The sequence below is a fragment of the Scyliorhinus canicula genome, chromosome 11 (assembly GCF_902713615.1).
Source record: "Scyliorhinus canicula chromosome 11, sScyCan1.1, whole genome shotgun sequence".
Classification (NCBI taxonomy): Eukaryota; Metazoa; Chordata; class Chondrichthyes; order Carcharhiniformes; family Scyliorhinidae; genus Scyliorhinus; species Scyliorhinus canicula.
In genome coordinates this window covers 169,649,998-169,666,490 of record NC_052156.1, presented here as the reverse complement: position 1 = coordinate 169,666,490, position 16,493 = coordinate 169,649,998, and the positions used below count along the sequence as shown (strand labels likewise).

Here is a 16,493-nt window from a genome sequence, read left to right as displayed (position 1 = left end):
CAGCAAGCTGAGTACAGGAAATTGGGGATAAACTAAATTGCTGGACCTCAAATGTAGCAATGTCAGGATTACTCCCAGTTCCACATGCTGGAGAGAGCAGGAATAGGAGGATAGATCAGATGAATGGGTGGTTGGAGAGATGGTATAGCTGGGAGGGATTCAGATTCTTGAGGCAGTGGAACCGGTTCTAGGGAAGCTGGAACCTGTACAAACTGGACGGGTTGCACCTTGGCAGAGCTGGGACCAATATCCGAGTGGGGGCTTTCGCTCGTTCTGTTGGGGAGTATTTAAACTAGTGTGGCAGAGGGATGGGATCCCAAAGCTTGGTGGAATTGTGGATAGCGATGAGGACTGTCAGAGGATAGAACAGGATAGAGATCGGGTGGAGAGATGGCAGATGGAGTTTAATCCAGACAAATGTCTAGGGCAGCATGGTAGCATGGTGGTTAGCATCAATGCTTCACAGCTCCAGGGTCCCAGGTTCGAATCCCGGCTGGGTCACTGTCTGTGCGGAGTCTGCATGTCCTCCCCGTGTGTGCGTGGGTTTCCTCCGGGTGCTCCGGTTTCCTCCCACAGTCCAAAGATGTGCGGGTTAGGTGGATTGGCCAGGCTAAATTGCCTTTAGCGTCCTAAAAAATAAGGTTAACGGGGGTTGTTGGGTTGCTGGTATAGGGTGGATACGTGGGCTTGAGTGGGGTGATCATTGCTCGGCACAACATCGAGGGCCGAAGGGCCTGTTCTGTGCTGTACTGTTCTAATTCTAATTCTAAATGTGAGGTAATGCATTTTGGAAGGTCTAATACAGATGGTAAATATACAGTGAATGGCAGAACCCTTAGGAGTATTGACAGGCAGAGGGATCTGAGTGTATGGGCACACAGACCACTGAAAGGAGCAACAGAGGTGGAGAAGGTAGTCAAGATGGCATATGGCATGCTTCCTCTCATCGGGCAGGTATTGAGTATAAAAATTGGCAAGTCATGTTGCAGTTGTATAGAACTTTAGTTTGGCCACACTTGGAGTATAGTGTTCAATTCTGGCACCACACAACCAGAAGGATGTGCAGGCTTTGGAGAGGGCACAGAAGAGATTTACTAGGATGTTGCCTATTATGGAAGGCATTAGCTATGAGGAGAGGTTGGATAAAATCGGTTTGTTCTCACTGGAACGACGGAGGTTGAGGGGTGACCTGATAAAGGTCTACAAAACAATGAGGGGCATAGACCGAGTGGATAGTCAAAGGCTTTTTCCCAGGGTGGAAGAGTCAATTACTAGGGGACATAGGTTTAAGGACTGAGGGGTAAAGTTTAGAGGAGATGTGCGAGGGAGGTTTTTTTTACACAGAGGTTAGTGGGTGCCTGTAACTTGCTGCCGGAGGAGTTGGTGGAAGCAGGTACGATAGTGACGTTTAAGAGGCATCTTGACAAATACATGAATAGGATGGGAATAGAAGGATACGGACCCCAGAAGTGTAGAAGGTTTTAGGTTAGACGGGAAGCATGGTCGGCACAGGCTTAGAGGGCCGAATGTCACCCTGGTGTAACCAGGTGCTCTTTCTAATGCGCTTCCGAATGCTCTGAAAAGTTACACCACTGCCCATTGTAACTGATCTTACAACACCAGTTAATGTCCAACAGGTTTGTTTCGAATCACTAGCTTTTGGAGCACTGCTCCTTCCTCAGGTGAGTGAAGAGGTGGGTTCCAGAAACATATATATAGACAAAGTCAATGATGCAATACGATACTTTGAATGCGAGTCTTTGCAGATAATTAAGTCTTTACAGGTCCAGATGGTGCAACTGGAGAGAGGGATAATGACAGGTTAAAGAGGTGTGAATTGTCTCAAGCCAGGACAGTTGGTAGGATTTTGCAAGCCCAGGCCAAATGGGGGGGGGGGGGGGGGGGGGGGGGGGGGGGGATGAATGTAATGCGACATGAATCCAAGGTCCCAGATGAGGCCGTACTCATGCGTGCAGAACTTGACTATAAGTTTCTGCTCGGCAATTCTGCGTTGTCGCGCGTCCTGAAGGCCGCCTTTGAGAGTGCTTACTCGGAGATTAGAGGCTGAATGCTCTTGACTGCTGAAGTGTTCCCCGACTGGAAGGGAACATTCCTGCCTGGTGATTGTCGTGCAATGTTCATTCATCCGTTGTTGCAGCGTCTGCATGGTCTCGCCAATGTACCATGCTTCGGGACATGCTTTCCTGCAGCGTATGAGGTAGACTACATTGGTCGAGTTTTCTTTTTCGGGATCTTGTCTGCTTTCTTGCATCTTTGTAGAAACCCGATGTCAGTGTCTATATACGTGATCTTCTTGGAGATGATTCCAACGCCGGCATCTCCACATCATTGTAACTGAGTCAGAGGCAGGCTGCTGGCAGTACTGACCATGGTCTGAAGTAACCTGTGGTGGTGATTGTCTTCTGGCTGCTTGAAGGCTGGAGAGCCCCAGCATGGTGAGGGTTTCCTGCACAGGTGCACAAGCTTTCTCTTTGGGTGTAGCTACTGGAGGAATTGGGTTGCTAGCAGAGGAGCGCCTGTCCACCCTCTGGCCCTTTGAGATAAGCCCCCCGATGTTGCAGCCTACGCTCCTTCTCCCATTTCAGATGTCCCTATCGACCGAACATGGAGGGGCAAGTGGCTCATTCCAATTCCTATTTCTTTTATTATTTTGTCTCCACGTTGAACTGAGTGAACTTAGTGGCAGGTCAAGGTAAGTACTGTATTATCAATTAATAGTCAGACACTGACTTATACTTTTAAAATGACAAGCTGGGTAAGAAACCTATGGTGGAACTTTGTGGCCTCTCTCGGGTATAGTTAAAGGTGGGAAGGATATTAAATCATGTGGGAGGCGGCTGTGTCAGAACCTGGATACTTTTGTGATTCTGATAAAATTAAGTCCATGGTGTGAAGGCTTGTGGTTGTTGTTCACACTCTGCGATTACCTGATAAGATCCATAACAGATCAGAATGTGGCCTTAACTCCTTTTGTCCACATCGGAGAATCTTTGATTCGCTGCCAATCAGAAAGTTATCAAACTCAGCTTTAAAAATATTCAATGAGCCATTGCTGCCCCCTGGGGAAGGGGATTCCACAGACAAATCACATCGAGAGAAAAACAAAGGGCAGAATTCTCAGTTTCAGCGACAAATTGCAGATGCCAGGACTGAATCACGCGGATTCTACGGTTCCAAAAGCTGCGCCAGTCCCGGATATCCTCATTAGCTAACACCAGCGTCACACGAAGCAAGTGCCATTCCAATGAACGCTAGCGTGTGATTTGCACATCATTAGCGGGCACGACCACGTGTGCGACCACGTGTGCTCCGCCTCTGATGGCCCGAGTTCCCAATGGCGCGGTTCACTTGTGCTTTCTAAAATCGTGAAACCAGCGGCGTTGCTACTGAGGGAGAGAGAGGGTAGGACCCGGAGAGGAGCGACTGCGGGCTGTCGGGTCGGACACTGGCTGGGCTGCTCGGGGTGTGGGAGGCCCTGCCAGGGCCAGGGGAGAGGGGAGGATGGGGGCAAAAGGCAGAATGGCCAGGGTGACACTGTACACGGGACTGGGGCGGCCAGTGTCTACCCCCGGTGAAGGCAGTGCCAACCAACGGTACCCTGGCGCTGGATAGGAGCGGTAGGTGCCAGCCCCCGATGGGGCCTGGGGTGAGGAGATGGGGCAATATGTGGGGACGGCACTAGGGTTAGTGCCAACTGGAGCCACCATATAGCCCAGCGGACCTGGTTGGGCACGGGGATATGGACCATGCTAATATGTTGGCCTTTCACCCTCTGCAGACAATGGATATTGGAATACAACCAGCAACGGAGGCCTTCCTGCTGGTCGCTGCGGCCCTGGGGGACGCCCTGCGGCTGTATGAGATGGAGCTGCTCAAGGAGGAGGAGGCTGCAGCAGCGGAATGGGCAGCAGCGGAGCGGGCAGCAGCGGAGCGGGCTGCAGCGGAGTGGTCAGCATGGAGCGGGCAGCAGCGGAGTGGGCAGCGACAGAGCGGACAGCAGCGGAGCGGTCAGCAGTGGAGCGGGCAGCAACAGAGCGGAGAGCAGTGGAGCGGGCAGCAGCGGAACGGTCAGCATGGAGTGGGCAGCGACAGAGCGGGCAGCAGTGGAGCGGGCAGCAGCGGAGCGGTCAGCAGCGGAGTGGGCAGCGACAGAGCGGACAGCAGCGGAGCGGTCAGCAGTGGAGCGGGCAGCGACAGAGCGGGCAGCAGTAGAGCGGGCAGCAGTGGAGCGGTCAGCAGCGGAGCGGTCAGCAGCGCAGTGGACCGCAGAGGGCAGGTGGCAGCTGTTCAGGATGGAGAGCTGGCCGCCCAACAGGCCGAGGAGGAGGAGGTGCCAAGGAGGCGCCCCACAAGGCCTCATGTGTACCGGCACCGTCTGTCATTCGAGGACCTGCCGGACCGAGCATGCCGTCGGAGACTACGGCTGAGCAGGGATACAGTGCTGGCAGATGATGGCACACCTGGCACCACGGGGGAATGGGGGAGGACACCCGCTCCCGGTGACTGTCAAGGTGATGGTCGCCCTGAACATTTACGCCACGAGGTCCTTCCAGTCGCTGGGTGGGGACCTGTGCGGGATCTCACAAACCTCGGTGCAAAGGTACATCTGCGCCGTCACAGAGGTCCGATATGCCCAGTCGGCTGAATACATCCATTTCAATGTGGACCGTGCCCACCAGGATGCCCGGGCAGTGGGGTTTGCTGCCATCACCAACATGCCCCGGGTCCAGGGGGTGATCGACGGATTGCATGTCCCCCTACGATCACCTGTGGATGACAGGCCGCTCAACACAAACTGAAAGGGGTTCCACTCAATGAACATCCAGCTGGTCTGCAACCATCAGCTGTGCATCATTCACCACTGCGTCCAATACCCGGGCAGTGTGCACGACACCTTCATCCTGGCACACTCGATGATTCCTGACATGATCAAGATTTCCCCCCACCCCGGCTGTGGGATTGGCTCCTGGGCAACAGGGGTTATCCACTGCAATCGTGGCTGATTTGGATTTGTTTATTGTCACGTGTACCAAGGTACAGTGAAAAGTATTTTTCTGCAAGCAGCTCAAATAGATCATTTAGTACATGAAAAGAAAAGAAAATACATAATAGGGCAACACAAGGTCCACAATGTAAATACATAACACCGGCATCGGGTGAAGCATACAGGGGTGTAGTGTTAAACAGATCAGTCCATAAGAGGGTTGTTTAGGAGTCTGGTAACAGTGGGGTCTTTGATTATGCTGCCCACTTTCCCCAGGCAGCAGGAGGTGTAGATGGAGTCAATGGATGGGAGGCAGGTTTGTGTGATGGACTGTGGTGCTCGGGGTGCCTGACCCCAGGCACCTCCATGGAATGGGGATGCAAGTGGAGACAAGCCCCGAGGCTCACCCGCCACCTGGTGCTGCCAGTCCTGGATACCCGCTCTGGTATCGGCCAGGGCCTGCATGCTCGCGGACATGGAACACAGGGAGTGGACCATCTCCCTCTGGGACTGTGCCACCTCCCTCTGCGCCATGCCAGCCACCGCCTGGGCAATGCCGCCGACGTTCCCTGCTATGTCCCGCTGTGACTGGGCCACGCTGAGGAGCGTCGCTGTGCTTTCCAGGTGGCTCTGGCACATGGCTGCCTGTGAGATGGCAGCCCTGTCCTGGGCCTCAGCCAGCGCCTGCACAGAATTCCCCAGGCCTTGGACATGTTGCTCCATACTGCGACCCTCGTGCCCAATGCCTCCACCTCGGACACCACCTGTGCAGTGTTGGCCTGGGTGGCACGCATGGTCGGCACCACCTCCTGCTCTTGCCGCAGTTGGACTCCTCCAACTGCGCCTGTAGCTGCTGGATGCTTGCCGACAACCTCTCATGTAGGCCCTGGCTCTGCGATTATCTCCACGATCGAGGGGACTGTCCGTTCCAGAAACTCGAGACCCGACTGGAGGACAGCTAGTCTCCCGACTGGAGGACAGCTAGTCTCCGGGGTCGGACTGCCCTCCGACCGTCCGCCCTTTCGGGGTTCCTACCTCCACCTGCTGTACCGGATCAACTGTGGTGAGCACCAGATAGTGTCCGAGGAGCCTCTTCACTAAAGTGCCCAAACGAGGTGAGTGTCTCTGGGATGGTGGAGGGTGTTGGAGACAATGGTGACGGGAATCACTGTCAACCTCCGGCCCGAGCTCCGGGGTGTCCTGAGTCTCAGTGGGGGGATGATGTCCGGGCCCCTCTCTCCTTCACTGCTCGGCTCATGGTGTTGGGGGGGGGGAACTCCGGCTGTGGCACTGGCTGGGGGCAGGGGACACCGGATGGACCCACCCCATCTCCGCCAGGTCTTGATTAGACCACGGGCTGGGGGGGGGGGGGGGGGAAGAGTGGGGGTGGACTTGCAAACACAACTACCAGTTGAGACTCCTTTAAACCTCCAAAGAGCTGTGGAGATTGCAGTATTTAGGGAGAGCGCCAGACAGGGAGTCCAAGAACTGCAGGGAATGGCGCTGCTCAGGTTCAGGCCCCGCGCATTGAACGCTGACAACTCCTTACCTGCCTGAGCTTGGTCATCGCCCATCCCTTACCCAGGCAGGAGAGTCTGCCAGAAACAAACCCAAACTGACACCGGTCACCGTCCACACGCCGCACATTCGCCCCCAGCGATGCCGGACACGTCCAAAGCTTCGGCGATTCGTCCCAGGCCGACATCCGACAAAGTCAGGGCACAAGGGCGGGAACTCGCTTGTCACGTGGATCATCTCTGAAGCCGCGAACTGGATATTCCCGCCCATCAGCGGAAACCCTCCCCTCGTGCGGTGCCAGCTCGGCCAGGAGCTGGCCCGACCGCCCCGACCGTCCCTACCGGCCCGACCGTCCCTACCGGCCCGACCGTCCCTACCGGCCCGACCGCCCCGACCGTCCCGACCGCCCCTACCGGCCCGACCGTCCCTACCGGCCCGACCGTCCCTACCGGCCCGACCGTCCCTACCGGCCCGACCGCCCCGACCGTCCCTACCGGCCCGACCGCCCCTACCGTCCCGACCGGCCCGACCGCCCCTACCGCCCCTACCGTCCCGACCGTCCTTACCGTCCCGACCGTCCTTACCGTCCCGACCGTCCTTACCGCCCCGACCGTCCCTACCGGCCCGACCGCCCCTACCGGCCCGACCGTCCCGACCGCCCCTACCGGCCCGACCGTCCCGACCGCCCCTACCGGCCCGACCGTCCCGACCGCCCCTACCGGCCCGACCGCCCCTACCGCCCCTACCGTCCCGACCGTCCTTACCGTCCCGACCGTCCTTACCGTCCCGACCGTCCTTACCGCCCCGACCGTCCCTACCGGCCCGACCGCCCCTACCGGCCCGACCGTCCCGACCGTCCTTACCGCCCCGACCGTCCCTACCGGCCCGACCGCCCCTACCGGCCCGACCGTCCCGACCGCCCCTACCGGCCCGACCGCCCCGACCGCCCCTACCGGCCCGACCGTCCCGACCGCCGTCACCATCGGCCTCGGTCCCAGCTCGGCCAGGAGCTGGCCCGACCGGCCCGACCGTCCCGACCGCCCCTACCGTCCTGACCGGCCCGACCGTCCCTACCGGCCCGACCGGCCCGACCGTCCCTACCGGCCCGACCGGCCCGACCGTCCCTACCGGCCCGACCGTCCCTACCGGCCCGACCGGCCCGACCGTCCCTACCGGCCCGACCGCCCCGACCGTCCCTACCGTCCCTACCGTCCCGACCGTCCCTACCGCCGTCACCATCGGCCTCGGTCCCAGCTCGGCCAGGAGCTGGCCCGACCGTCCCGACCGGCCCGACCGTCCCGACCGGCCCGACCGTCCCAACCGTCCCTACCGCCGTCACCATCGGCCTCGGTCCCAGTTCGGCCAGGAGCTGGCCCGACCGTCCCTACCGGCCCGACCGTCCCTACCGGCCCGACCGCCGTCACCATCGGCCTCGGTCCCAGTTGTTCCCACAGACAACAGCCCCTCAACTGACAATGCCAAAATGTTCGACGAGGATCAACTCAACTTTGATTCAAAGACCGAGATGGACCCGCCTGAGGCACCTGCACCAACCACCGCGTTGACAACACGGCCTCCATCTTGCCGGTCGTCACACAAGCGCCGTTCTCCAGTTTGGTGAAATGCCCCCGGACCGACACAGACCAATCCACAGCGTTAACTTCAATCTAAATGGGCCAGAAGTCCAGGGCAGGTTCTGTTCAAGGTCGTTACTCGGCATTTGCATTTTTTTCCGTTCTCCCGCTGGTGTCTGCCAGTGAGTGTCAGACCATGGCAACGATCCCGATTTTGCCTCAATGCCTGATTCTCTGTCCATCAGGGAACGCATTCTGTGTATTCCTGAGATGGCGAATCCCACCCAAAATATTGGGGTTACTTCAGGGACTAAAATCTGACAAATCCCCTGGATTTGATAGCTGCACTCTCAAAGTGGTAAATCCGGAGAAAGTGGACTTGCTAGTTATGAGTTTCCAACATTCCTTTGATTTAGGGATGGTCCCCTCAGATCACTTTGATCATAAGAATAAAAAAGCAGAGCATTTTTTCAAAGCTAAGAAACTTGTGTTGATGCTCATAAACACTTGGGTCCTGGTAAAAAGAACACAGAGAGTTTCAGCACGCAGGTGCTGAGTAGGTAAACAGCATGTTGGCATTTATTGTGATGGGGATTGGAGTACAGGAATAAAGAAGTATTGTGACGGTTGTACAAGGTTTCGGTGAGATCACATCTGGAATATTCGGTGCAGTTTTTATATCCATATTTACGAAAGTACCTATTTAAGGAATCCTTAAATTCTAGAAACAACTCAGAGGATTGGAAAACTGCCAATAACACAAGGTAGCTTAACATCCCTCATTGAGAAAATATTAGAGCCCATTATAAAGGATGTTACAGTCAAGGGAATTTAGGAATGCATAATATAATCAAACAGAGTCAGCATAGCTTCATAAAGGGGAAACCATGCCTGACAAATATACTAGAATTCATTGAGGTGGTAATGAACAGGGTAGATAAAGGGGAAACAGTAGATGTAATATAGTTGGATTTCCAAAAAGTGTTCCATAAAATTCATAGAACCAAAGAATCCCTATAGTGCCGAAGGAAGCCAGTCAGCCCATCAAATCTGCATTGATGATTTGCATAAGAAACGTGTTTGTACTATAGCCAACTTTGTGGATGACACAAATATAGGTGGGAAAGCTTGAATTCTCTGGTCGTTCGCTGTCAGTACATGGTCTCCAGCAGTGTGGGGTGGTTTCAATGGGAATTTTCATTGACAGTGGCGTAAGCAGGGAATCTTGCCGGCAGCAAAATGCACGCTGCCTCCCACCACAGGGACACACGAGGCTGGGAGGCCGGAGAATCCGGCCCATAGAATCTACAGAGGGATATAGGCAGGTTAGGTGAGTGGGCAAAAACTTGGCAGATGGTAGAAAAAATAAAGGAGCTGAATATTATTTAAATGGAGACAGCCTGCAGAACACTGCATGATAGAGGGATCTGGGGGTCCTCGTGCATAAAGCTAGCTAGCATTCAAGTTTCCAGCTTTAATAAATTCCTTTCATCATATTTAACCCTCGCAAGAATAATAAACCAGCAAGCAGTAGCCTCAAGACAGCTTTGCAAACTTCTATAAACTGTTAAAGATCTGAATTCTTTCCACAATTTATGCTAATTTTGGTGCTGCATTATTCCAGTGGGTGGGTCATATTCCTGCTGAATCTTATTTGTCCAAAGGAATGTTTATTCTGTCAAGTGTGTTCTCCAATGTGATATTAAATTATAACATTACCTGCTCCATCGAAATGCTTTTGTAAATCACAGTTTGATTCCATTCTGGGTTGATGCTTTTCTGTACGTGCTTAGTTCTGCGCTTGTTCTCTACACTGTTATAAAGCACAATGCATTATTAATTAAATCAGAAGCTATGAATTGGCGATGTTTTATTTCAAGACAGAAACAATCACGGAAATAAGATATACATGTCTGCAATTTCAGTTTTTTTGAGAAGGTTTGAGAACAATTGCATTCTGAGATTTTGCTTACTCAATTGAATTCAAAATTGGCATTTGTTTAATTTAAAGAGCAACTGTAAGTAACATTCATGAGATGGTTTGTTATACCATTGCTTGTGTTCAAATTCCAAGTTCTAGTATGGCACCATGGAATGCTTTTCTACACTAAAGATTATATGAATAGCAGTTGTTATTGTAGTGGGACATCATCATGTGAAATTCTGTTGAAACACAGTGTAATGTCTCAGTGTATTTATCAGCCATGATAGAATTAGAAGTTTAAGACTACGTGAAAAGTATACGCTTGTTTTAATGGGCAATGTGACCTTATACACAGGCAATTCTGATTAATTTCCAAATGAGCGATATTCCTATCTATATAGAACTACTTAAAATGTATTATGATAGTTTCTGTACGAAGCTTGCTCACAGATCAGTGGATTTTCGATAGTTAAATTATTTTGTTCCTCTTTAGGCTTATGCAATAAAAATGGATAAGAATACCTCAGTTCAAACACTTTGTTATGATTATAGCTTTCAAAAACTTTCAACTAAATACTCCAGATAAAATTCCTGTCTATTATAGGCCAGTTAGTCTTACTTCGGTGGTCGGTAATTTAATGGAAAAGGTCCTGAAGGATAGGATTTATGACCATTTGGAAAGATGTAGCTTAATCCGGGATAGTCAACACGGATTTATAGATATAGAGAAATACAGCACAGAACAGGCCCTTCGACCCACGATGTTGCGCCGAACTTTTGTCCTAGGTTAATCATAGAATTTTGGACAATTTTTCATGGCCAATCCACCCAACCTGCACATCTTTGGACTGTGGGAGGAAACCGGAGTACCCGGAGGAAACCCACGCAGTCACGGGGAGGATGTGCAAACTCCACACAGACAGTGACCCAAGTCGAAATCGAACTTGGGACCCTGGAGCTGTGAAGCAATTGTGCTATCCACAATGCTACCGTGCTGCCCTTAAGAAGTTAACCTACACTCCCTTATTCTACCCTAATCCAAGTACCTATCCAATAGCCGCTTGAAGGTCCATAAATTTTCCGACTCAACTACTACCACAGGCAGTGCATTCCATGCCCCCACTACTCTCTGGGTAAAGAACCTACCTCTGACATCCCCTCTATATCTTCCACCATTTATCTTAAATTTATGTCCCCTTGTAATGGTGTGTTCCACCCGGGGAAAAAGTCTCTGACTTTCTACTCTATCTATTCCCCTGATTATCTTATAAACCTCTATCAAGTCGCCCCTCATCCTTCTCCGTTCTAATGAGAAAAGGCCTAGCACCCTCAACCTTTCCTCGTATGACCTACTCTCCATTCCAGGCAACATCCTGGTAAATCTCCTTTGCACCTTTTCCAAAGCTTCCACATCCTTCCTAAAATGAGGTGACCAGAACTGCACACAGTACTCCAAATGTGGCCTGACCAAGGTTTTGTACAGCTGCATCATCACCTCACGGCTCTTAAATTCAATCCCTCTGCTAATGAACGCTAGCACACCATAGGCCTTCTTCACAGCTCTATCCACTTGAGTGGCAACTTTCAAAGAACTATGAACATAGACCCCAAGATCTCTCTGCTCCTCCACATTGCCAAGAATCCTACCATTAACCCTGTATTCCGCATTCAGATTTGTCCTTCCAAAATGGACAACCTCCCACTTGTCAGGGTTAAACTCCATCTGCCACTTCTCAGCCCAGCTCTGCATTCTATCTATGTCTCTTTGAAGCCGACAACAGCCCTCCTCACTATCCACAACTCCACCAATCTTCGTACCATCTGCAAATTTACTGACCCACCCTTCAACTCCCTCATCCAAGTCGTTAATGAAAATCACAAACAGCAGAGGACCCAGAACTGATCCCTGCGGTACGCCACTGATAACTGGGCTCCAGGCTGAATATTTGCCATCCACCACAACTCTCTGTCTTCTATCGGTTAGCCAGTTCGTTATCCAACTGGCCAAATTTTCCACTATCCCATGCCTCCTTACTTTCTGCATAAGCCTACCATGGGGAACCTTATCAAATGCCTTACTAAAATCCATGTACACTACATCCACTGCTTTACCTTCATCCACATGCTTGGTCACCTCCTCAAAGAATTCAATAAGACTTGTAAGGCAAGACCTACGCCTCACAAATCCGTGCTGACTATCCCTAATCAAGCAATGCCTTTCCAGATGCTCAGAAATCCTATCCCTCAGTACCCTTTCCATTACTTTGCCTACCACCGAAGTAAGACTAACTGGCCTGTAATTCCCAGGGTTATCCCTATTCCCTTTTTTGAACAGGGGCACGACATTCGCCACTCTCCAATCCTCTGGTACCACCCCTGTTGACAGCGAGGACGAAAAGATCATTGCCAACGGCTCTGCAATTTCATTTCTTGCTTCCCATAGAATCCTTGGATATATCCCGTCAGGCCCAGGGGACTTGTCTATCCTCAAGTTTTTCAAAACGCGCAACACATCTTCCTTCCTGACAAGTATCTCCTCAAGCTTATCAGTCTGCTTCACGCTGTCCTCTCCAACAATATGGCCCCTCTCGTTTGTAAATACTGAAGAAAAATACTTGTTCAAGACCTCTCCTATCTCTTCAGACTCAATACACAATCTCCCGCTACTGTCCTTAATCGGACCTACCCTCGCTCTAGTCATTCTCATATTTCTCACATATGTGTAAAAGGCCTTGGGGTTTTCCTTGATCCTACCCGCCAAAGATTTTTCATGCCCTCTCTTAGCTCTCCTAATCCCTTTCTTCAGTTCCCTCCTGGCTATCTTGTATCCCTCCAGCGCCCTGTCTGAACCTTGTTTCTTCAGCCTTACATAAGTCTCCTTCTTCCTCTTAACAAGACATTCAACCTCTCTTGTCAACCATGGTTCCCTCACTCGACCATCTCTTCCCTGCCTGACAGGGACATACATATCAAAGACACGCAGTACCTGTTCCTTGAACAAGTTCCACATTTCACTTGTGTCCTTCCCTGACAGCCTATGTTCCCAACTTCTGCACTTCAATTCTTGTCTGACAGCATTGTATTTACCCTTCCCCCAATTATAAACCTTGCCCTGTTGCTCGCACCTATCCCTCTCCATTACTAAAGTGAAAGTCACAGAATTGTGGTCACTACCTCCAAAATGCTCCCCCACTAACAAATCTATCACCTGCCCTGGTTCATTACCAAGTACTAAATCCAATATGGCCTCCCCTCTGGTCGGACAATCTACATACTGTGTTAGAAAAGCTTCCTGGACACACTGCACAAACACTACCCCATCCAAACTATTTGATCTAAAGAGTTTCCACTCAATGTTTGGGAAGTTGAAGTCGCCCATGACTACTACCCTGTGACTTCTGCACCTTTCCAAAATCTGTTTCCCAATCTGGTCCTCCACATCTCTGCTGCTATTGGGGGGCCTATGGAAAACTCCCAACAAGGTGACTGCTCCTTTCCTATTTCTAACTTCAACCCATATTACCTCAGTAGGCACATCCCCCTCGAACTGCCTTTCTGCAGCTGTTATACTATCTCTAATTAACAATGCCACCCCCCCACCTCTTTTACCATCCTCCCTAATCTTGTTGAAACATCTATAACCAGGGACCTCCAACAACCATTTCTCCCCCTCTTCTATCCAAGTTTCTGTGATGGCCACCACATCATAGTCCCAAGTACAGATCCATGCCTTAAGTTCACCCACCTTATTCCTGATGCTTCTTGCATTAAAGTATACACACTTCAACCCATCTCCTTGCCTGCAAGTACTCTCCTTTGTCATTGTTACCTTCCCCACTGCATCACTATGTGCTTTGGCGTCCTGACTATCGTCTACCTTAGTTGCTGGACTACAGATCCGGTTCCCATTCCCCTGCCAAATTAGTTTAAACCCTCCCGAAGAGTACTAGAAAACCTCCCCCCCAGGATATTGGTGCCCCTCTGGTTCAGATGCAACCCGTCCTGCTTGTACAGGTCCCACCTTCCCCAGAATGCGCTCCAATTATCCAAATACCTGAAGCCCTCCCTCCTACACCATTCCTGCAGCCACGTGTTCAACTGCACTCTCTCCCTATTCCTAGCCTCGCTATCACGTGGCACCGGCAACAAACCACAGATGACAACTCTGTCTGTCCTGGCCTTTAACTTCCAGCCTAACTCCCTAAACTTGTTTATTACCTCCACACCCTTTTTCCTACCTACATCGTTGGTACCAATGTGCACCACGACTTCTGGCTGCTCACCCTCCCCCTTCAGGATCCTGAAGACACAATCAGAGACATCCCTGGCCCTGGCACCCGGGAGGCAACATACCTTTCGGGAGTCTCGCTCGCGACCACATAATCTCCTATCTATTCCCCTAACCATTGAATCCTATTACTATTGCTTTTCTATGCTCCCCCCTTCCCTTCTGAGCCCCAGAGCCAGACTCAGTGCCAGAGACCTGGCCGCTGGGGCCTTCCCCCGGTAGGTCATCCCCCCCAACAGCATCCAAAACGGTATACTTGTTTTGAAGGGGAACGGCCACGAGGGATCCCTGCACTGTCTGCCTGTTAGTTTTCTTTCCCCCGACTGTAACCCAGCTACTCTTGTCCAGTACCTTTGGTGTGGCTACCTCCCTGTAACTCTTCTCTATAACCCCCTCTGCCTCCCGGATGATCCGAAGTTCATCCAGCTCCAGCTCCAGTACCTTAACACGGTCTCTGAGGAGCTGGAGTTGGGTGCACTTCCCGCAGGTATAGTCAGCGGGGACACCAGTGGTATCCCTCACCACCCACATCCTACAGGAGGAGCATGCAACTGCCCTAGCCTCCATCCCCTCTTACTTTACAAAATTAGCTGCCCCGTGGACCAACTGGACCTCCGCCCTCCGACTCTACTTCCAGTCAGCTGTACTCTAAACTCCTGGCTCCCTTCACGCTCTTTGATAAATATAGGAAATGAAATGTAAGGAACACCTTACTCCCTCCTCACCTAACTCCCTCAGTCACCAAACTCTCACTGTAGCACTCAAATGCCACAAGCTCAGCACTCCCTCAGTCACCAAACTCTCACTGTAGCACTCAAATGCCACAAGCTCAGCACTCCCTCAGTCACCAAACTCTCACTGTAGCACTCAAATGCCACAAGCTCAGCACTCCCTCAGTCACCAAACTCTCACTGTAGCAATCAAATGCCACAAGCTCAGCACTCAGTGCAAACAAAGTCTACACTGTAACTAGCTCCTATTTATACTGTGACTCTAGCTTCTGAAAACTGGCCTAATGCAATTAACTAATTAACAAGCTCCAGCTGCAAGTAAGTCCAAGTAGAACCTTGTTTAAAGCTGATTCAAAATTCACCTTATGGACCAAACAGCAACTTTTAAGTTAATTAACTAAATAAAAGAAATACTAGACTTTAAATAAAAATGAACCCTTATACTCCCTCAGTCACCAAACTCTCACTGTAGCACTCAAATGCCACAAGCTCAGCACTCCAGTGCAAACAAAATTTGTGAAGGGTAAGTCTTGCCTCACAAATTTGATTGAATTCTTTGAGGAGGTAACTAAGTGTGTAGATGAAGGTAGAGCAGTTGATGTCGTGTACATGGATTTTAGTAAGGCGTTTGATAAGGTTCCCCATGGTCGGCTCATGAAGAAAGTAAATGGTGTGGCATAGAGGGAAATTTGGCCAATTGGATAAGTAACTGGCTATCACATAGAAGACAGAGGGTGGTGGTGGATGGAAAATTTTCAGACTGGAGACCAGTTACCAGCGGTGTACTACAGGGATCAGTGCTGGGTCTTCTGGTATTTGTGATTTTTATCAATGACTTGGAGGAGGGGGCTGAAGGGTGGGTCAGTAAATTTGCTGATGACACCAAGATTGATGGAGTAGTGAATGAGGTGGAGGGCTATTGTAGGCTGCAAAGAGACATTGATAGGATGCAGAGCTGGGCCAAAAAATGGCAGATGGAGTTTAACCCTGATAAGCGCGAGGTGATTCATTTTGGTAGAAAAAATTTGAATGCGGATTACAGGGTCAACGGCAGGGTTCTGAGGAATGTGGAGGAACAGAGAGATCTTTTCTCTCTGTTCTCTTTGGAGCGGAGGAGGATGAGTGGTGACTTAATAGAGGTTTATAAGATGATGAGGGGGATCGATAGAGTGGACGTTCAGAGACTATTTCCTCGGGTGGATGTAGCTGTTACAAGGGAGCACAACTATAAGATTCAGGGTGGGAGATATAGGCAGGATGTATAGGTTCTTTACATCTACAAGGTAGGTTCTTTACTCAGAGAGTGGTTCAGGTGTGGAATGGACTGCCTGCTGTGATAGTGGAGTTGGACACTTTAGGAACTTTCAAGCGGTTATTGGATAGGCACATGGAGCACACGAGAATGTCAGGGAGTGGGATAGCTTGATCTTCGTTTTGGACAATGCTCGGCACA

At 51.2% G+C, this 16,493-nt stretch overlaps 1 protein-coding gene across 5 annotated transcripts in view; it reads right to left on the bottom strand.

The window, feature by feature from the left end:
• Positions 1 to 16,493, bottom strand: part of pcloa (piccolo presynaptic cytomatrix protein a) — a 543,385-nt gene that overhangs the window by 124,991 nt on the left and 401,901 nt on the right. For all 5 annotated transcript variants that reach the window (XM_038811991.1, XM_038811990.1, XM_038811988.1 and 2 more), the window contains one exon: positions 9,817 to 9,910. In XM_038811991.1, the coding sequence (XP_038667919.1) occupies positions 9,817 to 9,910 (94 nt within the window). The remainder of the gene's footprint in view (positions 1 to 9,816; positions 9,911 to 16,493) is intronic.